This window comes from Chionomys nivalis, chromosome 3 (genome assembly GCF_950005125.1).
Source record: "Chionomys nivalis chromosome 3, mChiNiv1.1, whole genome shotgun sequence".
Taxonomy (NCBI): Eukaryota; Metazoa; Chordata; class Mammalia; order Rodentia; family Cricetidae; genus Chionomys; species Chionomys nivalis.
Window position 1 is genome coordinate 308,757 of NC_080088.1, and position 25,913 is coordinate 334,669.

Sequence of the window (25,913 nt, forward strand, 5' to 3'; positions counted from 1 at the left end):
ACAGGTTATCGGACTTTCTGCCAGGAGAGACTGAAGCTAAGACAGTGATGGGTCAGTGATGGATGAGATAGCACCTTGACAGTTGCTTAGCTATAACACACCCTTTGCCCTCTATTTAAACAGCACCCTCATGTCAGGACCCTGCAGATAGACTTGGGACCACTGAACCGTTTATTGGTTCCTCTTTCCAATATGGCTACAGTGGATACTTCTTTCTCTGCTTTTATCAGTATTTATCACTTTAATAGGTATATTGGGACATGCAGCTGAGCCAGGATATTAGATCTGCCAGCCCCACTTTGTACCCTGAGAACTCAATTCTGCCTTAACTTGTGTTTGGGAAACTTACGAGTGCCGGCAGTGGTCACACTTAGAACCAAACTTGGAGATTGCAGATGATGTCACCTTTCTGGATGAAGGGCCTGCTGCCCTCTGATAAACATTAATTGACTCAAGCCAAGGTTCCTGATGGTAGAAGAACCACCTTAGGCTCAAGTTTTAAATGAAAGTTTGTGTTTGCCCAGCATTCAGGAAAGACCCAGTCAGGCAGCTGGGTTTGGAGGGGGTGCTTGCTCCTCACTCCAGGCCACAGGGTCTGTGTTTGTCATTTGCAAATCCTTCCCCAGTGGGGGAAGTATTGAAAGCAGGGGCAGGATTCTATAGCGCCCCACAACATCCTTACGTGTGGTTGCCTTACGTGTGGTGAGCCTGGGTTGTGTTTCTTTTCATTTGGGCTCATGATACTCCGCTCTTAGAAGACAGGCACAGTGCCATTGGTTGGAAAGGAAACTGAGACAAGAGAGTAAGTCACTGGACCAAAGAACAGTTTCCAACTGGTGGCACCCTGGTCACTGTGCACAGTATCCTCTGTGGCTCCTGCACCCACCCACATCCATCAATAGATTTGAGAAAGGGAGATACGACAAAGAACGAGGCATTCCATGAGATTGTGAAACCATAGTAACAGTGTAGAAAGTGGGAAGGGCACAGCTACGCAGGGTGTGCAGCCAGTGTTGTGCACTTATTTTTACCTGCACGGCTGTTGTCCTTTGTGTGCTGATATCTACCCCGAGAACATCGTGGTTCTTGCTCTGTCCGGTATCCTCTAGTTTGCAGGACAGTGAATCTGGTGAATTTATCTTTATTTCTCCAACAGAAATCTCCATTGACTTTTTGTTTGCTTTGTATGACTTGAAATTCCAGTCGTGCCATTAACCTGGTATGTATGCTAAAATGCTAATAGGTTGTGCAATTGTTTTGAGGTGGGATCCTTCCCAGGGCAGGTGAAAGCTCCTGCTGGGAGGTCCCACCCTCTGAGTACCGCTGAATGAATGTGCTTGTTGGGTATTGATGTGTGGCGAAATGACCCTTGGGAGCTGCTAGATAAGTTGGTTTATTGGAATATAGACATATCATGAATAGATGATGGAATGACCTGGCCCTTAATAAGAAGTACTAAGTGCCAGCAAGGAAAAGACCCCGTTCCTTTCGGCCTTTTTTTTTTTTTTTTTTTTTTTTTTTTTTTTTTTTTTATATAGGAAACATCTTTTCCATGTCTTTATGTAGAGTCCTTGAGGGAGAAAGCTTATACACAGATGCTTCTGTGTCAAACCATATTACATAGTCACAATTCCCCCAAGCCTGTCTCCTTTTTGTTATATACTATTCTGATATGATCAAAAGCATGCTGGAGTGGGAGATGGAATCCAGATCAGAGAACCAGTGTGGTTCAGGCACACCCCATGTACCCAGCATGCCTTGGACTTGGCTGCCACCTTGTTTCCAGAATTTTTCATTTTAGCACCCTGGGAAAGTTCCTTATGAAATAAGCCTTCAGATCTCTATACTGCAATTCAGTTGGCATTCATTACTTTCCCATCAGTGTGACAGAATGCCTGACAAAGGCACCTTAAGGGAGGAAGGGCTTGTTCTACTTATAGTTCGAGGGGATATAGTTCTTCGTGTTGGGAAGGTGTGGTGGCAGGAGATTGGGCAGCTGGTCACACTATATCTGCCCTCAGGAAGTAGGTAGAGAAGAATGCTGGATCTCAGCTGGCTTTCTCCTGTTTTAGGTGCCCAGCCCATGGGATAGTGCTGACCACATTCAGATTGGGTCTTATCACCTCAATAAACCCAGTCTAAAAACTCCTTCCCGGACATACCCAGTGGCTTGTCTCCTAAGTCCTGTCAAGTTGACAGTTTGTGTTGACCGTTATACAGGGCGAATTGTGTAGATATGATGGTAGTTAACTCACGTTTGTTTTGCATTTTAAACTGAGGACCCTCTGTTTCAGAGTAGATGTTGGGTTTGATATCCTCCTCCCATTGTTAAGAATGTTTATAGAGGTGAGAATAGATTACAGAATTGGGAAAGACACCTGATTTGGGAACTGGTGCTAACTGGTCTATAATCTGGTAGGAAATATACTTTAATGAGAGAGAGATAGCCATGAACCTCCCGTACCCTAAGTAATTGCAATTTCCTGAGGATCTTATGCTGGAGAAAGAAAAGACTAAAACTCTGATGCCAGCTAGAGGAGGAACTTGCCTCCTGAAAAGGATTTCACACAATTGTCAGATTATATACTGCAGGAGAAAAGACAGCCAAGACATTATAGGGCAGTGATGGGCAAGACGCCATCTCCATTAAGACTGCGTAGTTGTGCATGCCTTTTGTCCTCTACTTGAACCTAAACCTCCTTTTAGCTCCCACTCCAGGTGCAAGACAGACTTGGGGGGTAACTGAACCTCTTTATTTTCCTCTTCACAATATGGCCACACGAATAAATCGTCTTTCTATGCTATTCTGCCATTTGTTTGGCTTATTGAAGATGCATGGTCTTAGGGCTGCCAGACTCTGCTCTCTGGCCTGACAGCCCTGGTAATTTCTTTTTATTTGGTGGCTCCTTTCTTACAACATGTGAGCCAAGTGAAAAATGCCCCCTAGTAACTCTTTAGGTGCATTTTCTCAGCTGTGCCCTAATTCCTTTAGAGGCAAAAGTAATAAATGATTTTGAGTTCTAGAATGTTTTGAGATGAGGTACACCGCAGGTGAGTTGGAAAGGAAAATGAAACAGTGGTGAGATTTTAAAGGATTTGGGGCTTCCTTGTTGGCAAGCAACAGCAGTAATTTGGGAGGACCTTTGGCGGGAGTCTGGGTTCCTGTTATACACAAGGAACATCTCCTAGCACTGTGTGTGGGTGTAAGGTCTCAAAGCCAGAGAGAAAGAAGGAAGGGAGGGAGGGAGGGAGGGGAGGGGAGGGGAGGGGAAGGGAAAGGAGGGTAGGGAGACAAAGGAAGGAGGGAAGGAAGGAAGAAAAGAAGGGAGGGAAGGAGGGAGGGAGGGAGGGGAAGGGAAAGGAGGGAAGGAAGGAAGAAAGAAAAGAAAGAATAGAAAGAAGGAAGGAAGGAAGGAAGGAAGGAAGGAAGGAAGGAAGGAAGGAAGGAAGGAAGGAAAGGGGTGAACAACAGGCTTTGGCTGCTTTTTGGGTTTTTTTGTTTGTTCGTTTGTTTTTGGACAAACTGTGTGACAGGATGGTGCCAGTAACCTATGTCTCTCTTCTTCACTCCTGGAAGCTACACTCTTTCATCCAAGAGTACCCTTGACAGATTCTTCCCCAAGCTGTCACCTGCCTACTGTAGCCGCCTTGACCATTCTTGTCCTTGAAAAGAACAGCATTTAATGGGAGGTATAGTTAGTCTTCTCTTCTGAAATGATGGTGTCATTGAGGCTTCTGTGGGCACTTTGGCGAGAAAAGATCTCAGGACTCAAGCAGATCTGTGGATTATTTTATTTTTATCTAGGAAGCCATTCCTGGGAGGCAAGTGCCGGCTTGAAAATAAATACTAGTGACATTTAACCTTTCAAAAGATACTGCTTTGCTTGGGAGATGTGACTGTTGGTAAAATGTTTGCCTTTTTTAAGCATGAGGACTCGAGTTCCATTCCCAGAATTCATATTGTTGTTTTTTGTTTTGTTTTAAATGTTAGACATGGTGGCATGTGCTTGTAATTCCAGAGCTGGAAGGTGGAGACAGGCAGGCCACTGGAACCACTTTCTGTACAGCCTTGCCTAAGGGTTGAGCCCTAAGGCTCAGTGAGAGACCTTGTTTCAAAACAGGAAATAGAAATCTTTTAATCCCAGCACTCTGGGGGCAGAGGCAGATGGATCTCTGAGAGTTCAAGGCCAGAATGGTCTATACCCAAGGACGCGTGTAGTGAGACAGTTGAGAGGTTGTCTTTAAAATCAAAACAAAACTGAAAAACCAGGGTGGGCTGGGAGATGCCTCAGTTGGAAAAGTGCCTACCGTACAATCATGAGGGCCTGAGTTTAGATCCCCAGAACCTCCATAAAAGGTGTGGGAGTGTCCATCTGTAACCCAGTGCTGGGGGCAGACGGGCAGATCCTTGGAGTTTGCTGACCAGCCAGTTCAGCAGAATTGGTGAGCTCCAGGTTCAGTGAGAGATCCTATCTTAAAAAATTGGTAGAGAAGCAATTGAGAAGGAGAGCAAGCATCAACCTCTGGCTTTCACACTTGCATGCGTAGGTTAGCACTTCTGCACATATTCATACACCCACACATGCAAGCTTGTATGTGTTTATGCACTGACATTTCAGAACACGTGCTTGGAACCCAAGCCAGAAGGACCTAAAAACTATACTTAGGTCCACATAATGCCACTGAAGGGCTAACTAGAAAGCATAGTTACCACCTAACTAGAAAGCTCTAGATTCACAACCAGGTCTCTGCTCCTCATAGGCCCTAAAGTAGGTGTCAGCTCTGTGGGCATTCTGAACCTTTAAGATGGCTGGCAAGTTGTCAGGGTCCCTCAAACATGTACGGGATCCTGCTTACTACTGTTCACTTGATAGGCCTAAAAGTGAAGCCTTCTGTGTGGGTTGGGGGAATTCATCCTTATTGTGGATCGCCATTAATATAGGTAAAGAAGATTACCAACTTAAAAATCATTTTGTAGTCCTCCATTTGACAAATGAGGCATTGTGGCTCTCGGGTGGCAGAGGTGGAACCCTGGGGAGGGGTTCAGTCCTGCTGGCTCTCTGTCCATTGAGAGCTGTTTGATTTGACTAGCGCCTCAGAATGTTGAGGTAAGCCAGGTGTGGTGACCCATGCCTGATAGCTACTCAGGTGTGTCCTGGGTTTGAGATGAGCCTGAATTACACAGTGAGCTACAAGCCATGCTGAGCTACAAAGTACTCTTAATTTTTTTTTTAAAAGGTCATGATTAAGAGAGGTGTTGTGATATGAACCTGTAATCCCAGCATTTTAGGCTGAGGCAGAAGGATGGAGAGTTCCGTTGCCTGCCTCAGCTGTGTAGAGACTTTAGGTTAGCCTGGACTACAGAGTGGGGCCCTGTCTCAAAAAAAGGGGGTGGGACAAAGTCAGTTTTCTGCTCCCACACAACTGATGGTGGGCTCAGATGGTTTGTTTATGAGCTTTGGGGATACACACTGAAGGCAATAACAAAGGCTAGTGTGCATGGCTGATGGGCCACAGTATGGCTGGGGAAGATCTGGGATGCCAGTGAAAGACCTTCCAACCTGAAGAAACCCCATTAGTAATTTGCTAGCTCTGGGGTTAGAGGAGGTGAGTGGCATCTCAGCCCCTCTTCCTCCGACAAAAACAACGTAAGGGAAAGAGGGTTTGTGTGTGGTTGTTTGGCATCTGCATTCAGAAAGCAGAGTGGCAAATCCTCTTTTCATGTTGTTCAAGACTCAAGCCAGGGGTCCCTCCTGGTCTTCTTTATAATGGGTCTTCCTGCCTCAATTAATTTAAGCACCATATCCCCACGGGCATGCCCAGGGCTAACCTAATTTAAACAATCCCTCACAAGTGTGTGGGGGATGGGGCGGAAGAAGCTTGTCTACCGTGGTGGTTCTTGATCCTGTCTAGTTTACATCTGACATTGACCATTACAAGTGGCGTATCACAAGCTTTGAGGTCTTGTGTTCTAGAAGGCCTCAGGTTCCTTGAATTTAGTTATTGGCCTGATTGCTTCCTAGCTTTACCCAAGTGCTAAGATGCTCTGTGTCCCTCAAGGGATGACTGTTGGGTAGCTTTATGTGTCCTTGGAAACCAAAGCTTCTTACGAGGTTTAAAGCACACTTTCCCTCCCCAAGCCAGTGTTCTTAGTACAGTGCTCATGGGCTCCGTGTAGAATGTTCTAGAGCCCCTTGATAGTGGTGCACCAAGCCCTTTTCTGTTTTATTGTTTTATTTCGAGCAGTAGAAGGCACAGGCCCTGGGAACAGTGACATTTCCCTGCGTCAGTCATTGGTCCGTGGAGTTTCTCTGCTATCAAAATTTCCAGAAAGGATTGTTTATAGAACATTTATTTTTAACATGAATCAGCAACATTTCTTATCCAAACATTTTTGTTTTGTTTTGTTTTGTTTTGTTTTCGTTCCAACCATCTGTGAACTCTGGGAATGGGGAAGACATAACTAGACCCTGTCATTCATCTTTTGAGAGCAGTGTCAAAGGAATGGATGAAAGAAGGTGAATCGGTTTCTTCCCGAATTGAGAAGCAAGGTGAATTTTTTATTTTAGATGAACTAGTGCTAGAGCTGTGGACTCAGGACTTTATCCCTAGATTCCAGAAGTTGCCTTAATGGGACTCAAAGCGCACCAAGGATAGGTTAGAGTATGTGTGTTCTGTGGCAGCAGAAGAGGTCTGTGTTTGGGAGGTCAAGGATGAGAAAAGAAAGAGGGTGGATGGCCTAGCTCTGAACTTTGGGCAGCAGGCCGAGCAAAGTATTTATTTTCATAATCTTTCTGATATGTGTTTTAGATTCTGAGAAATACACCAGAGAATTGAAGAATTTTCTGTCTCCTAATGTGAACCTCAGGGTTAGGGTCAGCCATTCCTTAGGGGAAGGCAGAGGTCTATGCTGTGTCATCTTCAGACTTCCAGTGACTAGATTCTGGACTGCCTAGCCACGCTATGGTGTAGTACCTAACATGCCCTGTTGCTGCAGCCCCTATATACCTGGCATCTAGCTTTGGTGTGACCTGGGCATGGCTGGAGTCTGACTTAGAAGATCTGCTCCCCCCCAAAAAAACCACTGTGATTTGGTCATAAAATCACCCCTCTGAGGTGACTTAGAACATATTAGATTGGGGTTTGGTTTATTGTTGATGTAATTACCTATCTTTCTCTTCTAGAACTTTGTTCTAAAATGCAAGTTCATTTTATATTTGAACTCAGTTATAATTCTATTTTCATTAGACTAATTTAATTTTACAATTATTTAATATGTATGTTTTAAAATTTTTTCTAACATTAAAAATAACAATATGCTAAATTATTTGTATTGGAATAATTTTTGTGTTCTGGATAAATCTGTAATATTTTTCTTTATCAATTCATGTTACATTTTTTGGATTTTTTTTTTTTTTTTTTTTTTTTTTTTTTGCTTTTTGAGACTGAGTTTCTCTGTGTAGCCCTGGGTGTCCTGGAACTCTGTCTGTAGACCAGGGTGGCCTTGAACTCAGAGATCTGCTGCCTCCTGAGTGCTGGCTTTAAAGGTATGTGTCACCACACCCAGCTAATTTTTATTTTTTTTAACTTTTAATAACTTATGACTTATTTTCTTTTTTAACCTTTTTGTTTATTCTTTGTATCTTTCATATCATGCATCTTGATCCCTTTCATTTCCCTGTCACTTTATATCCACCCTCTACCCTTGCAACCCCCACCTATAATACAATAATATAAAATTTAAGAGACCAAAAGGGAAAATCAGTCTCATCATGGAAGCTGTAGTGTGACACAGTGAATTACACGGTAAATATCCATATATCTTTACTTGCAAGTGTGTACTACAAAGAGTCATTGGTCTGGCTCAAGGCTTCTGGTTTCTACCACACTATCGATGCTGGACCCTCACTTGGACTCTTCTTGGATGTCCTGTTGTTGCCCTGTGTCATGGAAATCCTGCAGCTTTGGGTCTGTAGGACTGGCCCCTTCATGTGCTCCAGTATATCATAGATGGGTTGGGTGTTGAGGTAGGCCTACTCATTATCCTGGTTCTGGGCCTGGGTGGTTGCAGGATTGGTCAGCCTGCCATCTCACTACCGAGGTGAGCTCTCCAGCATTGTCCTGGCTAGTTTACCCCTTGCAGTGTTGAGCAAAGGGCAGAGCCAATTCTTCTGCCCTCAGGATCTAGTCCCACACTTACCCATCAGGGCCAACTCAACTGTGTTGTCCAGGTGAGGTGCACGGCCACTATCCTGAGTGCTGCAGCTGATGAGGAGCAAGGTCAGCTCTGCACTCTTATGACCTCAGAGACAGCTCCTCCACCTGCCATAGGTGGTGAAGGGTGGGGGCTCATCTCCCCTCTGTACATCCATCATATGGCAGATGAGGGAGCAGGTCCAGATCTCTCATGCTCATGTTCTCAGACAACTCATCATATACACCACACACACACACACACACACACACACACCACCCCCCCACACACACACCACCCCCCCACACACACACACACTCATAAAGGTCAGCTTTGCTGTGCAGCCCAGATAAGGTTCAGGACCCACTTGTTGTAGTGTTGCAGCTGATAAAGAGGAGGGTCAGCTCTCTTGCCAGCTGGAAGCAGTAGGGGTGAGGAGGGAGAGCATTTTTCCCTCACCCCTACTGATGGAGGAAGGTCATTGGTTAAAAAATAAAGAAACTGCTTGGCCCTCATAGGTTAGAACATAGGTGGGTGGAGTAAACAGAACAGAATGCTGGGAGGAAGAGGAAGTGAGCTCAGACTTGATAGCTCTCCTCTCTGGGGCAGATGCGATAAAGCTCTGACCCAGGATGGACGTAAGCTAGAATCTTCCCGGTAAGCGCACCTCAGGGTGCTACACACATTATTAGAAATGGGCTAGTCCAGGTGCGAGAGTTAGCCGAGAAGAGGCTAGATATAATGGGCCAAGCAGTGTTTAAAAGAATACAGTTTGTGTGTTGTTATTTTGGGGCATAAGCTAGCCAGGCGACCAGGAGCTGGGGTGGCAGGAACACAGCCCGCAGCTCCCACTACACCCTACCACTGCACCACTACACACAGAAGGAGGTGGACCAGCTCTGATCCTCTCACACCCTCAGGTCTGTCAGGTCTGGCTCACCTGTGCCCCTGTCTACAGGGTCAGCTCTACTACAGTGCCTAGGTGAGGTGCAGGACCCTCTCTCCTGAGTGCTTTAGCCAGTGAGGGTGCAGAGCAAACTCGGTACAGCCCTATCCTCACAGCCTTTGGTGGTATCAGGAGTCATGGACTTCAACACCGACTGTGGCTGTATCAGGGCCATGAACCTAGACATAGGGCCCAGCAGCAGCCCAGGCCCAGACATCACACCAGCCTACTCCTCATTGCTTCTATCTCTTCAGATATGCCTCTGTCCCCAGGACATAAACCATTCTGTCTCTTTCTCCCATTTCATATCGTACATTTATTCACCATCCGCCAGGCACCACAAGGTGCCAGGTGGGCCTGGGTTTTCTTTTCTGAGCCTGGGGCAGACCACCCTGTCGTGGCGCTGGGCAGGACCATGCTTCCTCTTTGGAGCCCAGGGCAATCCACCACATTCCCGCTTGTGGGTCTTTTTGCCCCACTCAGTCCGCCATTGGTTTGTTTTCTTTTAAAATTTTACTTTTAGCAAAAGCCAGCAAGTGGCTTTTCTCTACATGAGGGTAGAAATGTCTAGGGCTTAACAAAATAAGTTCATTTATTATTTGTGTGTGGTGTGTGTGTTTGTATTGGGGGAGTGTGGTGTGTTTGTGTGTCTGTGGTGTGTGTGTGTGTAGGTCAGAGGCAACTTGATGTGTTTTATCTAAGACTTGAGAGTCAAATGTTGGGGTGAAAACCTGATAGATAAAAAAAGTAGCAGAGGAGTGATCAGCTGACCTTCTCTCTACATTTCCCAGATTCATGAGATTCAGATTCTCTAAGTCCCTCTCTGCTCCTTTCATTGCGTCTTCTCTATCCGTATTTCTGGGTTCTCTATGTCTAATTCCAGTCTGCTAGTTGCTGGGTCTGCCGCCTGATTCAAGGTTAACTATTAACCCAGTCTCGGGGTGTCACAGTGTGATCAAATAACCTGCAACAGCAACATGTAAGATGTTGGTTCTCTGCCTACACCATGTCAGTCCCGGGTATGGAACTCATTGTTAGGCCTGGTGGTAAGTGCCTTCACATGGTGCCCCATCTCACTGGCCCTGTCTAGGGAATTTGAAAGCAGTCATTGTGAAAAAAATATGTAACAGTGTCTTTAAAAAAAAAAAAAACCTCTTCATTATATATGAAAAAATCATGACAATTAGATTTAATCAGGAAAGAATTTGGCTCTTGAGACTCCATCAGGAATCGAACATCTGAGACAGTATCTGTTGTTTTTTTATGGTATAAAAGGTGTGAATCTGAATATTTATCTGAGGTTGAGACTCGGAATTCTTTCCTTGATCACATAGAAAGTCTAGGTTATTCAGTGAAATGAAGGTGTCCATGGTAACCATTGTCCTTGCTGTCTCCTGAAGACTCCTTGTCCCTTGTCTCTCTAGATGGTGATCTGTCATGTGGTGGGCGAGACCCTTCAGTTCCTGGTCAGTGCAGGGCCTGCCTCTACCACCAGTTCAGAATGCCAGCTGTATGATGTCCAGCTTTCCCCATTTCATTTAAAGGTAAGACTGTGTAAATGCCATCGGTCACAGGAAATCCGTGGTAGATATAACCTCGTGTTCCCTGCCATAGGAGGGACACAGGGAGAATTTGTCCATGCTGAGTTACAGAGTGCTGAATCTCATGGTGTTATTAATTATGAATTAGGTCACCCATTATCTTAAACTCACCATGAATATGACTCAGAACAGCACAACACACTGTAGTAAGGTCTGTACCCAGCATGGATGATGACTCCCCAAGCTATGTAGATGGAGATCCCCCTTCTCTAGTTCCTCTCAGCCTATATACTCGCTGAGGCCATGTGGAATTAGGACAGAATTGTGTAAAACTGCTTTGGAGAAGTAAGTAGATTCTGGGTGAGGGTCCTGTGACCCACCCTGCCTCTCCAATGAGGAAATGTCATTATTCTGCAAGCCCGGCTTTGATGATCCTTTGTAAGCAGATTCAGATGATCTGATGAAAATGGTGGCAGTTTGACTCTGAAGATAGCCTTCTTCAGTAGGGTCCTTGAGGGTTGTAGGACTGTGGCGTCATGCTCTTGTTGGCTATACATTATTAAGAGCTCATATACCACCTCACTCTGCATGGTCATTGTGCCTTATTCGGCTTCAGCTCAGTCACCATGGGTGTAGTTCCCAAACCATACCTATTGTCCCGTTCTCCTGCCAGCCACCTGGAGACATAAGCTGTTCTCACCATCTTAAAGTCCAGCCCTAACCACACCTACCAAGTCCCCTTTACTATGCCTGGTCCTATATCTGAGGCTGTCCAGGATGAAGGTCTTTCCCATCTTTCCATGATTCTGCCCCATCTACGTGAGTAGGACTCTTCAAAAGCAAACCAGTTGAGGCTTCTGAAGTGGCTCAGGTGAGAGGGTACCAATCCCAGGGACATGTGAACACGGGTACTGCCCATGGCCAGCACTGAAGACAGGGTGCCCTAGGTCTCTTCGCTCCCTCCACTCTTGTTTCCCTTGATAACAGAAAGAGAAGCACAGAGCACAGTGAGTTCCTTATTTAAATAAGGGTGCACAGTGTCACTGACACTTGGCCTGGGCAGAGGAGAGGCTGGAAAAGAGTTTGGGGGGTGGGGACGTCTTCACATTCATTCTGAAAGAACATTTTAGACTGAGGGAGAAGCCGAGCCACTGTCTGTAAGAACGTGACTAAAGAAACACTCAGAGGGGCTGGAGTGGTGGCTCAGTAGTTAAAATCACATGCTGTTCTTGCAGATGACCTGGGTTTGATTTCCAGCATCCTCATGGTAGCTTACAATCTTCCATAACTCCAGGTCCAGGGGCATGTCACCTCTTCTAGTCTCCAGGGGCTCCAGGCATGCACACAGTACACTTACATACACATAGGCAACTCATACACATTATCTGAATTACTTTCCTATTGCTGTAATAACCATGACTAGAAGCAGCTTGGGGAGGGGAGGGTTCATTCTAGCTTATAATTCTCAGGTCTGAAAAAGGATTTTTCCATCTCATGGCAACAAGCCAAGGAATTTATAAGAAAATGTCCTACTTGTTCTTTGTATAACCAAACTCCACTACCTGCAGGAAGTAATCCAAAGGGTTCTCAAAGAAATGAAATTTGGAAAATGGATGTGTTTCATTTTGCAGAGTTTTTGGAAAATTAGAATATGTATACCATACCATAGGTACATATCAGATGTCTTATTGTTTGTTTGTTTGTTTGTTTTTTGTTTTGGTTTTTCGAGACAGGGTTTCTCTGTAGCTTTGGAGCCTTTCCTGGAAATGAGTTCTTGTAGACCAGGCTGGCCTCAAACTCACAGAGATCCGCCTGCCCCCGCCTCCCAAGTGCTGGGATTAAAGGCGTGCGCCACCACCGCCCAGCAATCAGATGTTTTTTATCTGCTGTTGTTCCTTCCTCAGCAGTCAAACAATTCAAGGATAACAAATACCTGTACAAATTAAGACTGAACAATGCTCCAAGATTTGTCCCTAGTAAAAAGGAACAGTTTTTTGCATATTACAACATAAAGCATATTACAGGTACGTCACACAACCCTACAGGACAAGCAGTAATAGAAAGATCTAATCACACTCCAAAAGATATGCTTAATAAACAGAAAGGACTAATAAAGACCCCCCACTGATAGATTACACAATGCTTTATTGACTTTAAATTTTTTAATGGTAATAAGAAAGGAAGAAAGAATGGTAATAAGACAGGCTGGGCCGTGGTGGCACACACCTTTAATCCCAGCACTCGGGAGGCAGAGGCAGGCGGATCTCTGTGAGTTCAAGGCCAGCCTGGTTCCAGGACAGGATTCAAAGCTACAGAGAAACTCTGTCTTTTTTTTTAAAAAAAAAAAAAAAAAAGGAGAGAGAAAGAAAGAGAGGAAGGAAGGAAGGAAGGAAGGAAGGAAAGAAGGAAGGAAAAAAAAAGGAACAACAGCTGAGAAGAGACATTAAATAATGGAAAAATGCTGAATTAAATCACTCTCTATACTTCAAAGATATATTGACTTTTAATGGAAACCAGGATATGTGTTATATTGGGGAATGGGTTTTGCCTTTGTTTCCACAGGAAAAGAAAAGCTATGGATGTCATCAAAATTTATAAAGATTCCATCTAAACTAATGTATAAGACTAACAAATGACTTTCATTTGATCAATATAACCTGCAAAAAGGAAACTCCCGGGGGCTGGAGAGATGGCTCAGTGGTTAAGAGCATTGCCTGCTCTTCCAAAGGTCCTGAGTTCAATTCCCAGCAACCACATGGTGGCTCACAACCATCTATAAAGAGGTCTGGCGCCCTCTTCTGGCCTTCAGGCATACACACAGACAGAATATTGTATACATAATAAATAAATATTAAAAAAAAAAAAAAGGAAACTCCCCAAAGTTAGGGTTAGGATGGGGTTTTGTTTTTGTCTTTCCAGAAAATAAAGGCATCCAACTAAGGAATCACACTGCATCACAGAGGAGGTCAGGGCAGGAGCTGATGCAGAGGCCATGGAGGAGTCCTGCTTACTGGCTTGCTCCCCATGGCTTTCTTGGCCTGCTTTCTCATATAACCTAGGGCTACCTACCCAGGAGGGGTAACACTGCCCATAATGAACTTTGCTCTCCCACATCAATCATTAATCAAAACCCCCACAGACTTGTAGGCTAATCTGATGGAGGCATTTCAAAGTATGTCTAGGTTTGGGTCAAGTTGACAAAAATCAACCAGCACATACATAGAATAAAAGTAAATCTTAAAAAATGAATACACAGAGAGCATCAGTACACATATACACAGCACACAGCATATACATAGAGTATGCATGCATGCCTTGTAAGACACAACACAGTGCACACGTGCAACATGCACACACATATAGCATATATACATAAAATATGCATGTACAGGCACAGATGCATGCACGTATGAGCTTATTAAGGCTTAGGTGATGAGCTCAGCCACCCAATAACTGTTTCTTGGTGGTTTGTTCTCATAGATAGAATTCCACATGGAAGAGAAGAGAGAAGACATTCAGATCAGGTGGTCTTTCACCCATGTACCAGAAACAGCCATCAAGATCCAGCCCCAGACCCCAGGGCAGGTCAGTCCGTAAGTTTTTGTTGTTTTTTTCACTGGTTTACGGATGCATGGCTAGGCATGTCTCAAACTGGGCAGCTCTAAGGTGGGTAGCCCCTGCTAGTCATTCTCCTCATGCTGGCGCTGGCCACAAGAGACAGGGCGCTGTAGGGGACGGCTTTGATGGAGAGGACACTTTCCACTTTCTGGGGCCTCAGTGTGCAAGCTGCCGTGAGTGTGTGAAAAAACCCCAACTTTTCTTTTCTGGTCAGGGAGTTCTTCCTGTGGTTTTCACAAAATTCCCTTGTAGTTCTGCTCTGTTTCAACTAGATCAGCTACTGAGGCCTCCCCACAGTAGAGATCTGTGTGGGCTTTGTAGTGTGTCTCCAGCAAGAGACTTGTCTTTTCCTCCTTTCATCTCTCTTTTGTCTTTTCCTCTCCATTTTTTCTCTGGTCCTGGGAATGGGAACCCAGGGCCCTGAACGTGCTTGTTAGTGTTCTACCCCAGTCCTGCCAATATTTTAGCCTTCGTATTTTGACATAGATGTGTGCAGTGTGAGGGTTAAGGTTTGGTTGGTTTGGCTTTGGTTTGGTTTTAGCTGGTGAGTTTCACACACACGCACACACACACACACACACACGCACATACAAATTCTGACTGAGGCAATTAACTAATATCAGATTGGTAACACAGCCATGGGGTGTGGGGGAAATGACTCAAGGAATCTTGAATACAGAATGGTCTCCTTCTCAGCAGAAGAGACTGAACATGTCAGGGCTTGTCTGTGTGGAATGAAAGTCTGGAGAAATGATGTCATTGTCTGAGAGAAACAAAGAGCAGAAGGAAGGAGAAAGAGAGAATGAATTGGGGTGGGGTAGCCCTTGCTTCTCTTTCCTTCTGCTGCTTTCTTCTTTCTGATGATGGCATAATTTATGCAGGCCTGCAGTACACACAGGGAAGCTCAGCCATGTTGAATTTCTCAATGCAAAGAAGGGCACAATTCTGTGTGATTCCTTGAGTCATTTTTCCCCATGAGTAGCTGTGTTACCAATCTGATACTGACTTATTTGTCTCAGTGTCAGGTGTAGGAGATCCCTATCTCTGTTGATTTGTATATTTATTTTATTTTTTATATAATTTATTTTTATGTGTGTGGGTTTTGCCTGCATGCATATCTGTGTATGATGTGTGTGCAGTGCTTACAGAGGCCAGAAGAGGGCACTGAATCTCCAGGGATTGAAGTTAGACAAGGTTGTGAGCTATTTTGTAGATGCTGGGAATCAAACTCAGGTCCTCTAGAAGAACAGCCAGTGTGCTCTTAACTACTGAGCCTTCTCTTCAACTCCTTGTATATAATTTTGACAATTGAAAATTTGATGGTTCTGCAGTTAAGAGCACTAGCTGCCCTTCCAGAGGTCCTGAGTTTAATTGCCAGCACCACATGGTCGCTCACAGCCACCTGTAATAGAATCTGTTGCCCTGCTCTGGCCTGCAGGTATACATGCAGAGCACTCATGCATAAAATATAAATAAATTAAATTTAAAAAATAAAGAAATTTGATCTAAAGTCAGCACCACTGACAGACTGGGAAAAAGCTCTGCTCCCTTCCATTTGGCCTTAATAATAACCTACACAAAAGTGACTTGTGTCATTTTATGACGATGATCTCATTCATTCCTCCTCCTGAAGTCAACCAGCAGCATGCTGCCTACACTGTATACTCCCTGTTCCTCATCCTCTAGGCACCCACAGATTCCCCTGTGGAGCATTCTGGGGACCACTTTGTGGCTCAGTGCAGACCCACAGCTCCCTGATGAATGAGAACAGCACTGGGGATGGGGAGAGGCTGTGAAAGGAGGTTGTCCTGGTCACTGTTCTTGAGCTTGTTAGATAACACCTGCCATCAGGTCAGAGTTCCTGTCTACTGAGTAAGAAGCAATTGTGCAGGTCAGACAGAGAAGTAAGAGCCCATCCTGAGGCACAACCATGCTGTGTGGCAGCCAGAAATGGGGTGACATGTTGGTGCATGCTGTGTCCTGATTAGCTTTGCAGATGATAAAAGAATCTTGATGCAGGAGACATAAGTGTCTGATGCAGGAGACATAAGTGTCAGTATCATGACATGTCTCGTCCAGAAAAGGCAATCCACAAAAAAGGAAAGATGGATGCCAGGAGTTAGGGATGACTCCTGATAGGGTGGAGTTGGGATTCATCTTTAGGAAGTAGTTAGAAGGTTGAGAACATATTTAGTAGTGGGTGCTTAGTACTGTGTGTGTACGAAGGAGCAGTGAAAGGTACATTTAAATAGTTATTCTATATCATATGACTTTTATTTAACTTAAAAATGAAGGCTAGGCTATCAAGGAACCATTGAGGGGATAGGTGATGGGCTCCTGGTTCAAAGCACAGACCCTTAACCGTTCTAGCCAGTGGGATTTGATTCGTGGCTCTCCTATTTATGGACTCTATGGCTCTGTGAGTGTTAATTGACTTTTCTATGTCTTCATTTTCTTATCTGTGAAGTGGAGGGAATGTGATGTGAAGATTAAACCAGTTAATACATGTGTATATGGGAGGCTGGCCCCCAGGGAGAGCCGTGGCATCAGCCTTTTGGGTTTTGGCATTTAGAGACCTTACATTTTAAAGATTCCAGTCCACTTTTAATAGATACAGGCCAAGTTCACTATAGGGAGGCCTGATCAAGCAGTGGGCAGGCAGCCATTTCTCTTACAACAATACAGATTGCTCCAATATGCTTTCTAAAGTCAGTTCCTGCTGTACAAGTTGCTAGTGTCCTATAAGCCAGTGGGAACCAGTGTCTATAAAGGCCTTGCCTATACAGTCAGATGTGGCCCTCGGTGAGGGGAAATGGCATTCAAGGTGCTTTCAAGCTGCCCACCACAGTAACTGGAACCAAGGTATTAGATCTTAGCAGAACTTGACCATCACAGCTTTTCTTCTAAAACCTCACAAGGGTAGCATGAATGCCTAGGCTGCAAGCAGAGCGAGACCCATCATCTTAGCAAATATTCACTCAGCCTTTGTGAAAACCAAATCTATAATACTGAAACAAGACTCAGAGAGACCATGTTATCCTTCACATTAATTGAGATTTTAAAAGTTTATCCTTTAAAACCAACTGTGGTGTCATAGGCCTGTATCCCAGTCTGTGGGAGACAGAAACAAGAGGATCATGAGTTTAAGGCCAACTTGGGACACACTGTGAGAATTTGTCTTAAAAACCCAAGGTCCACTGATAGAATGTTTGCCCAATATTGGCAAAACCCTGGGCTTTATTCCTAATACTGAAAAATAAAATAAAACCCAAAACCTGTGCACTAAAAACATTTATAGTGTTGGTTCTCAACCTTCCTAATGCTATGACCCTTTAATACAGTTCCTCGTGGTGTGGTGACCCCAAGCATAAAATTATTCTGTTGCTACTTCATAATTGTAAATTACTTTATAATTTTACTACTGTTATAAATCATAATGTAAATGTCTGATATGCAGAATATCTGATATGGACCCCTGTGAAAGGGTCATTCAACTCCAAAGGGGTCACCACCCACAGTTAAGAACCTCTGATTTATAGAACTCTGCTGCACAGAACCATGCACACATGAATGGGTGCCGTACCCACGCCAGTACCAAGCTAGGAATGGTGCAGGATGAGTCCCAGGAAGGTTGTTGTGGTCCCTTCACAGGCTTCAGTGGGGTACTTTCACCTTGACATCTTGAATATGGGAGCTATCTGAGCTGCAGAATGGTGACAGTTAAATCTTGATTATTTGTTTGTTTGTTTGTTTTTCAAGCAGGGTTTCTCTGTGTAGCCCTGGCTGCCTTGGAACTTGCTCAGTAGACCAAGCTGGGCTGGAACTTGGAGATCCACTTGCCTCTGTCTCCTAAGTGCTGGAACTAAAGGTATGCACCACCACCACCCAGCTAAATCTTGATTCTTAACTTGAAGGGATCTACCATCACTGTGTAAACAGACTTCCAGACAACTCATTGAGGGAGTTTCAAAGTTAGATTAATTGAGGTGGAAGACCCACCTGAATGTGAGCAACATTATCTCATAGGCTAGGGTCCCAGAATGAATAAAAAAGAGAAAGCAAATTGAGCACCGGAATTTATCTTTCTCTGCTTCCTGATATTCTCTATGATCAACTGCTTCACATCCCTGCCACCTCCCATTCCCTGTCATGAAAGATGGTTCCTTAAAACTGTGAGCCAAAATGAACCTTTTCTTCCTTAAGTTGCTTTTGTCAAAACAACAAACCAGATAGCCAAGACAGGTACAATCAATAGATCCAACAGTTGGAAGCAGGATGCGTATTGCTGTGTAGTGTCTGAGATCTGGAGTCTTTGCACACCTTGTCTGGTCCTAAACCCTGACTCTCTCTGCCTTCCATCAAGTTCTTGCCTAGACTGTGCTTCTCTGCAGCTCAGGGGCCTCTTCAACCTCACATAGTTGTTAGCACAATTGGTTCATTATGATCTGAGGTCTCCATTTCCTCACTGGCTGTGCTCCTGGAGGCTGCTGCTGTTCCTAGCCTGTCATGGGCCAGCAGGACAGTTACAGTCCCAGTGATAAGAGCCAGCATAGCCCTCACACCAAGGTTGCTTAATGTAATCTGATGTAACATCTGGCATGCCTGTCAGGTACCTGCATCTGGCGTGCAATGATCTGATGGCCTTTCCCTCTCCAGAAGCAGGTGCTTGAGGTAAACATGCTTTCTGAGGCCCTTGTGGATCTTCTGAAGTACCTAGTTGGTGTTGCCTCTCCATCTGTGTTTCTGAGCACCAAGCCTTCACGGGCCAAAGAAGCTCAGGTAAGCCCAGATCCCAGGACGTGGGGTGATTCTGACTTGTGTTTCCAGTGATTTCCCTTCTCACGGTGGGGCTGATACTGCACAGGCAGATATTGTTCTTGGTATTAGATCAGAGCCCCATGTGAGAGAGGTCGCCAGGGTGTTCTTCTCATGAGGGTATGGTCCCCTACATTCATCAGGCACTGTCAGCTGATGGTAGCGTTTGGTACTAAATTCTAGGTGACTAGGGTCACGGGGATATGAGAAGTCATCTTTCCTTTGCTTGGAGGGTGACAGGAACAGCTCAGCTAGCAGATGAAAACACGGGGTTATAAACTTCCCTCAGGCCCTCTCAGAGGGATAAGATATAAGGTGACTCCCAAATACTGGAGTCAGGGAGTCAGTCATACATCCACAGAGGTTGGAGCAAGCCCCAGCTACTGCATCTCCCGGTAATCCTGTTAACGGTAGATTCTTGAAAAGCAGAGGCGATTGGTGACCATAAATTTATATAAATTGGAGACATTCACAAAATGGTATTGTATTTTCATAATTTACAGATTGAAAAAAGGACCTATGCTATTAAATCCAATCACATTCCAAAATGAAGTTGTCCAATTTAATGAAGTACTATACCCATGACAAACCTTTCCAGAGAAATTAAGCACTTGGGCATGGGAGTGAGAGAGACTTACAAGATATATTATGGTGTTGTGACTGATACATACACAGTGTGATTCCAGCCCGTATCTGAAGCCTTGAACACCAGGAGAGTTGATGGTTTGGCCTCAGTCCAGACTGACCACAGGCTCAGAGCTCAAACCAGGAAGACCAGTGTTTCTGTTTGATTCTAAGAGCAGAAAAAGACCATGGCCTGGCTGAGGTGTTTGGAAGGAGGAATTCCTTCTCATTTGAGGGTTGCTCATTTTCCTACTCAGGCCTCACCTGATGGGGATGAAGCCCATCCTATTAGGGATAGCCATCTACTTCACTCCGTCTGCCCCAGAAACGTTGATCTCTTAGGCTACACTTTACTTTGAAGAGTGCTTGCCTAGCATGCAGCATGCATGGAGTCCTGGATTTGCTTTCTAAGACCATATACATTAAGCATGGTGGCAAATACCAGAGGCCAGAGGATCAGAAGTTCAAGGTTATCCTCCACTGAATAATGAGTTTGAGGCCAGTCTGGGTGACATCATACCCTGTCTCAGGAAAATAAAAATCTGTCCTGAACATTGAACTCATCTCAAGCCACCATCATAGAAACACCCAGAATGGTGTTTAACTGAGTTGCTGGGTATTTATGGCCCAGAAATGGAACCCTCATAGCTTAGGGGTTAAAGCACTTTTGTGCTAGTATGGAGACTGGAATTTGGATGCCTAGAACCCAAAGTAAATGCCAGGTGGACATGGTGATCTGCCTGTAATTCTAGCCTCAGAAGGCAGAAATCGGGGGTCCTGGAGTAAGCTGGCTGACTGGACTATCTGTATTGGTAAGCTTTGTGTTCAACAAAGAGACCCTGCCGCAATGAATAAGGTGGAGAGTGATTAAGGATTACACCTGCTGACAACCACAGGCTTTCATATGCATAGACATGTCCATGTTCACACACACACACACATGTAAAAACTCATGTATACATGTACACATACACAGTAATGAAAGAAAAATATAGCCACACACATACAACTGACAAATTATCAAATCTCCATCCCATCCCAGTGCTTTAGGGAAGTTTACAGTCCTTCCTGGCCTCACCTGGTTCAGAACAGTGTTTGTTGGGTGTTACCATGAGTGTCTCTGGAGATGTTAGGAAACATCCCCCAAGAAGTAGCTCAAGTCAGCAACCAGGATAGCTGCTGCATGGCTTTAACTGTCCAGCACCTCTCAGAGAACCTTAGGTTCTTGTGCTAAGTTTAAGAGCCCCTGTGAGCACCGTCATGGTAGCTAGTGCCTGGTGCCCTTCTGAGAATGCAATAAGACTGCTCCTGCCTCTTTACATAGATGTTCTTCCTGGAACGGTGGACTCTGCCTGGAGGCAAGAGATGATCACATGTAGTAGGAGCTGCGGGCCTCTTCCCACAGCCCGGCTCATGGCTGCCTGGCTAGCTTATGCCCCAAAATAACAACACACAAACTCTATTCATTTAAACACTGCCTGGCCCATTTCTATTCATGTGTGTAGCACCCCAAGATGCGCTTACCAGGAAGATTCTAGCCTACGTCCATCCTGGGTTGGAGCTTCATCGCGCCAGCTCTGGAGAGGAGAGCATGGTGTCTGTCTCTCAGAGGAGCTGCCCTGCATCTGAGCTCACTTCCTCTTCCTCCCAGCATTCTATTCTGTCTACTCCACCCACCTAAGGGATGGCCTCTCAAATGGGCCAAGGCAGTTTGTTTATTGACAAATGACCTTCCTCCATCATTTCCCCTTTTTCTGTTTAAACAAAAAAAAAAAGCTTTAACTTTAACATAGCAAAATTACATATAACAAAACAGTTATCAAGTAAAAATTAGTTACAATATTTACATCTACTTTATCTTTTTTTTTTTTTTTTTTTTTTTTTTTTTGGTTTTTTTCGAGACAGGGTTTCTCTGTGGCTTTGGAGCCTGTCCTGGAACTAGCTCCGTAGACCAGGCTGGTCTCGAACTCACAGAGATCCGCCTGCCTCGGCCTCCCGAGTGCTGGGATTAAAGGCGTGCGCCACCATCGCCCGGCCTACTTTATCTTTTATAACAAAGGAAAACTATAACTATAACTAACTATTCTTCAACTCTATCAAAGACTCCAGAAAGATACAATATTACCTAAGCAAACAAGAAATAAGCAACTTACAAAACTCTAGAAATCACAGAGACATCTCGCTGCCTGGACAGTCACCCAAAGTTCCTCTGTACTGTTGGGGCATCCATCTTCGGCCTAAAGGTTCATAGTATCCAGAGACATTTCCATGAAGCAGGAAAATTCAAAGGCAGTCAGTCACTATCTGCTGTGTCCTGCAGAATGTCTCGCAGACTCTTTCATGAATCAGGAACCCCGAAAGATCATCTCACCTTTAGGCAAGTTCAGTAGTCCTCTCTGTGGGTTCTCTGTGTCCAGTTTATACAATAGTCCAGGCAAGAGCAGTTTCTTGCCCAAATGGCTACCAAACTCCATAAGGTGCCTCTTCGATGCCCATCTTCTTTCTTCTTGAAGTAGATTGGTGCTGCCAGGAGCAGACGTGTCTCATTGTCATGAAAAACCTTAAGTTATTAAAACACTTAAAATGCCATATTTTATAATCTTTGAAAGATATGAAGAATGCCTATCTAAAATATATCTATGTACATCTAGAAAATCTAACTAACATGACTACAAGCTTGACTATTATTGATAATTATCCATTAACAACCTATATACATTACATTTTTATTTTTTATTTTATTTATTTTTTTTTTTTTTGGTTTTTCGAGACAGGGTTTCTCTGTGGTTTTTGGAGCCTGTCCTGGAACTAGCTCTTGTAGACCAGGCTGGTCTCGAACTCACAGAGATCCGCCTGTCTCTGCCTCCCGAGTGCTGGGATTAAAGGCGTGCGCCACCACCGCCCGGCTACATTACATTTTTAAATGAACTACACAATCACAATACCTTAATCAAGGTCAGAAATACATATACATATAACAAAATTGACCTTAAAATCTATAGCAATGCAAATTATTCATACCTATATCATCTCTCCCTTTAAATGTAAAAGAACATTTATAAACAATATTTGGGAATATGGACATAGTTATTTCTCTCCAAACTGCTTCCTGCTGAATGGGGGCGCTGTTATTCGGGTCTTTTATGGGATAACCTGTCTGCTAGGTTCATCACAGTCGGCAGTTGAGCAAAGTAATTTTCTGAAGGTGTTCACAGCAACCTTTCAGGAGGGCGTGGTCTATCATACCATATTGAAATAGAAGCAATACACAGGATCTCATCCTCTGTGAAAACAAAAGAAGAATCTCTTTTCCAAAGTATCATATCCTTAGATCCAAATTCTGAAGTCAAGGTATTTTGAAAATACCTATCTTGGATTAGTTCAGCAGCATTTATAAACAAATATCTTTTAGCATCTGTTGCTCCTTCCTCAGCATTCAAACAATACAAAGAGAGCACAATAGCATACAGTATCAAGATTCTTTGTGTATTTTCCATCTTTGTGCAGCTTTATTTTAACTATTTTGTTTATTTTTACTTTTGTTTTATATTCTCTGTATATATTTGTCCTGGAATAACTCTGTAGACCAGACTGTCCTTGAACTCTCAGAGATCCTTCTGTCTCTGCCTTCCAGGCATTGGGATTAAAGGCATGTGCTACCACACCTTGAAGTCACAGAGGTCAATCTCCTCTGTCTCCTAAGTGTTGGGATTAAAGGTGTGTACTACCACACCCAACTACTTTCTTCCTTTCTGTCTTTTAGCCAGCATATATTTTTTACACACTGTAAATCATTTAGAAATTTTCTTTTGTTTTGTTTTTGAGTCTCTCTTTACTGCGTATCTCTCTTTTTTTATCTGACCACATGAGCCTTCAAATTACTGAGCAATATGGGTAGGATTAAAGCCGTGGCTTTGCCAGCTAAATCCAGCCCATTCCTTAGCTTTACAGCCTCATGGCAGAGGTACCGGCTGTAGCAATGTTTATCACCACAATTCTGTGGCGTTTCAAGGTCCTTGCCAGCAAACAAGCTGCAACAGACAACACTCAAGTCCTCTCTCTGTAGCTGGCCCTCCTGCCTCAAAGAATCAGAGTTTGCCCTGGCAGGATGGCCCAGAAAGCCGGCATTTTAAAACAGCACAACTTTTTTCCTGCTACGGCCGAAAACAAACAAGCATTCGGTCAACTTTTTATCAACACTATTTAAGTGTTTCTTGACAGAACCTCTTAAGAGCTGCAGAGTTTTGCAGCTAAAGCTGAGTCAGGAAGCCTCTCTTAGATGAGAGCGCTTGCTTGCCTCTAGCAAGCAGAACAGAACCAAGAAATTGCTGCTACCAAGAAAATATGCTTTACTCTATTCTTTCCCAAGCTTTCTGTGGATTCAGTTGTCCACACGTTGGGGGCCATCTGTAGTATGAGCTGCGGGCCTCTTCCCACAGCCCGGCTCATGGCTGCCTGGCTAGCTTATGCCCCAAAATAACAACACACAAACTCTATTCATTTAAACACTGCCTGGCCCATTTCTATTCATGTGTGTAGCACCCCAAGGTGCGCTTACCGGGAAGATTCTAGCCTACGTCCATCCTGGGTTGGAGCTTCATCGCGCCAGCTCTGGAGAGGAGAGCATGGTGTCTGTCTCTCAGAGGAGCTGCCCTGCATCTGAGCTCACTTCCTCTTCCTCCCAGCATTCTATTCTGTCTACTCCACCCACCTAAGGGATGGCCTCTCAAATGGGCCAAGGCAGTTTGTTTATTGACAAATGACCTTCCTCCATCAATCACAGACTGATGGCCATTCATATCTACATATTGTCTTGTCAAGCACTGCAGCATGGAGGCCAATTCACTACCCCACCTGGGTTTAAGCATGGAACCATGTGCTGGCTAGTCTTCACTGTCCTTGGAATTAGATGACAAAGCAGAATTTGAAAAGGGACATCACATTCTGAAAGGTTCTTCAGTAGGGATAAGAAAAAGCTTACCATGGGACTGGAGAGATGGCTCAGTGGTTAAGAGCTCTTGACTACTCTTTCAGAGGTCCTGAGTTCAATTCCCAGCAACATGGCGGCTAACAACCATCTATAATGGGATATGACCCACTCTTTTGATGTGCATAAAAACAAAGCACACATATACACGAATAAGTAAATCTCTTAGGATGGAAGGAAGGAGGGAGGGAGGGAGGGAGGGAGGGAGGGAGGGAGGGAGGAAGGAAGGAAGGAAGGAAGGAAGGAAGGAAGGAAGGAAGGAAGGAAGGAAGGAAGGAAAAGGCTCACTTAAGAAGCAACAGAACCTTCTCATGAGATAGAACCGTCAAGTCTAAGTTGATCCTGGCAGTCAGATCCCCTGTTCTAGTATCCCTGAAGACACTGGTGTCAAAGATATCACCCATATAGAAGCTAGTGCCCCTGGCTGTCCTATTTCCTTATAAAAGTCAGTGCCCATCATGGGAATTCATTTAGCCAATAGCCTTTAGGGTACTGACCCATTAGGGCGTGGTCTGAGGTACTGTGTGTGGACAGGAAGCATGCTTGCTGTCTTGGGTGGTGGTCAGAGTTCTGTTTGCTGCTTCCAGTGCAGAGGATGACAGCTCTCTACCCTTGTGAGTTCTTCCCCAAATAAATATTTGTTGTCCTTTATTCTAGGCTCTCATGAACTTCCTTAATTATGCCTACATTATGGAGCCTGACCCCTCATATCTTCACAACTATTACCCTGTTTTTTTCCTACAGACCCTACAGTGCACTTCCTCCACTGCTCAGGAACCCTGCCCTCCCAAACCTCCAAGGGCTCATGAACTAAAACTGCAGGTGAAGAATATCCGAGTCTCCCTGCTAACCCACCCTGGTGCTTCAGGTGAGTGTTGAGGCCACCAGGGCTTCATGGGGCTTCCCACTGCTGTGAGAGGGACCGTCCTTGGCTTGGGCTGGTGAATCCTTGTATGGCAACCTGGTTGGGTCTGCAGTATGATCTCTGCCTTCCTTGGCAGAAATACAGTGAAAACCTTGGTTTTTGGCTAATGGGCTTGGGGTCCAGATGCCACAAACTGTAACCCCTTAACATGGTAAGCAACTGTGTTTTTCTGTGCATACCCAAAGACTTTGTGGGAAAGATTCTAAATGTTCCAGATGCAGAGAAAGGGCAGATGTTTGAAACAGTGGCAAGGCTAGTAACAG

The 25,913-nt window shown here is 44.5% G+C and overlaps 1 protein-coding gene across 3 annotated transcripts in view; it reads left to right on the forward strand.

Moving 5' to 3' along the window:
• C2cd2 (C2 calcium dependent domain containing 2) overlaps positions 1-25,913 on the forward strand; it is a 74,981-nt gene that overhangs the window by 16,506 nt on the left and 32,562 nt on the right. For 2 of the 3 annotated variants that reach the window (XM_057765318.1, XM_057765321.1), the window contains exons 3-6: positions 10,565-10,684; positions 14,162-14,266; positions 18,956-19,078; positions 25,470-25,593. In XM_057765318.1, the coding sequence (XP_057621301.1) occupies positions 10,565-10,684; positions 14,162-14,266; positions 18,956-19,078; positions 25,470-25,593 (472 nt within the window). The remainder of the gene's footprint in view (positions 1-10,564; positions 10,685-14,161; positions 14,267-18,955; positions 19,079-25,469; positions 25,594-25,913) is intronic. The other variant, XM_057765319.1, reaches the window with a different exon arrangement.